This window comes from Trichechus manatus, unplaced genomic scaffold (assembly GCF_000243295.1).
Source record: "Trichechus manatus latirostris isolate Lorelei unplaced genomic scaffold, TriManLat1.0 scaffold00039, whole genome shotgun sequence".
Classification (NCBI taxonomy): domain Eukaryota; kingdom Metazoa; phylum Chordata; class Mammalia; order Sirenia; family Trichechidae; genus Trichechus; species Trichechus manatus.
In genome coordinates, this window is record NW_004443975.1 from 11,028,428 (window position 1) to 11,030,067 (window position 1,640).

General features: G+C 34.6%; 1 protein-coding gene across 1 annotated transcript in view; it reads right to left on the minus strand.

Moving 5' to 3' along the window:
* The window catches only part of DNAH14 (dynein axonemal heavy chain 14), a gene marked incomplete at its 5' end in the record, with an annotated part of 387,403 nt that overhangs the window by 382,803 nt on the left and 2,960 nt on the right, over positions 1-1,640 (minus strand). The window contains 1 exon segment of the mRNA XM_023730866.1: positions 990-1,052. Coding sequence (XP_023586634.1) covers positions 990-1,052 — 63 coding nt within the window.

The following is a 1,640-nucleotide window of genomic DNA, read 5'->3' on the forward strand; positions in this document are numbered from 1 at the left end:
GTCCTACACCATCCTCACAATTGTTGCTATGTTTGAGCCCATTGTTGCAGCCACTGTGTCAATCCATCTTGTTGAGGGTCTTTCTTTCTTTCACTGACCCTCTACTTTACCAAGCACGAAGTCCTTTATTAGCAATAGCCAAAAACTGGAAAACACCCTGGTATACTTCAACAGGTAAATGGTTGAAAAACTGTATTATATCCATACTATGGAATACTATCAGCAATAAAAAGGAACAAACTATTGATACATGCAACAATCTGGATGAATTGCCAGGGAATTATGCTAAGTGTAAAGAGCCAATCCCAAAGGTTATGTATTATATGGTTCCATTTACATAATATTCTTGAAATGACAAAATTATAGCAGTAGAGGATAGAATAGTGGCTGCCGGGGGTTAAGGAGGGGGTGGGGACAGGAAGGAAGTGGGTATGGCTATAAAAGGGCAACATGAGAGATCCTGTGGTAATGGAAATGTTCTGTATTTTGACTACATCAGTGTCAATATCCAGGGTGTGATACTGTACTATACCTTTACAAGGTGTTCCCATGAGGAAACTGGGTAAAGACTATGTGGCATCTCTGTATTATTTCTTACAAATACATGTCAATCTATAATTATCTCAAAATAAATATCTAATTTGAAAAAATGGCTCCTGGAGACCCTACAAAATAGGATTAACTGTCATGAATCTTGGATAATTTAATCATTCCTCTTCTTGAAGCTAAAAGTTAGATCAAGTGACCAAGAGAACTCATCAAGGTTCTTCATACCACTGATTTCTTCAAACCACAGAATGGTGTATTTGGAAATATAATAAACGTTTAATAATCTTTTAAAAAAATTAAGATGGGTTAAATTTAATCACAAAGGCAATGGAATGTGCCTTTCCAATCACTGAATTAAATTTATAACTTCTTCCATCCTGCATTTTTAAAATATGGCTTCCTTTTGAAATTTTATAAATATATTGCATATCGAAACTTACCTGCTCTTCTCAGTCTTAATTCTTTTAACATTAATTTTCCAGGTAACGAACGCTTTATTAATTCTGAAAGAAAAAGCACTTTTTACATTTTAGATTTGTAAATCATGCATTTATATGGAATAAATTTAGTAAAGGCTTATTAGGAATAATAATAATTTCCAATATTAGAAATATTAGAAAACTATCTAGAATATGTTTCATTCATCCCGAGTTATCTAAAAGAAAGTACTAAAAAGGCATATAACTTTTCTCCCAAACTGTCAACAGAATACAGAGCAAAAGGTACATGTTAATAAAAGTCACTATAATTCTGACAGATGAGTAATTCACTCAGCTGTAACAGTCCAGTAAATATAAAACATTATTTTCCTTTAATAGTACAGTGAAACCTGCAAAAGCCAGAACCTGTGTAGGGCAGAAACTTGTCAGAGAAGGAAAACTCAAGTATTTTCCACTAAAACAATTGATAGAAAAGTGGTAAGACTGCATCCTGTCAAAGGCAGAAATCTTTAGAGATCTGGAAAAACAAGGCAGTCCTGTCGAGTTCCGGCTCTCACAGGTTTCACTGAATATGTGTGTTCACTTATTGTGGCTGTTGTTAGGTACCGCAAGTCGGTTCCAACTCATAGCAACCCCATGAACAACAGAACG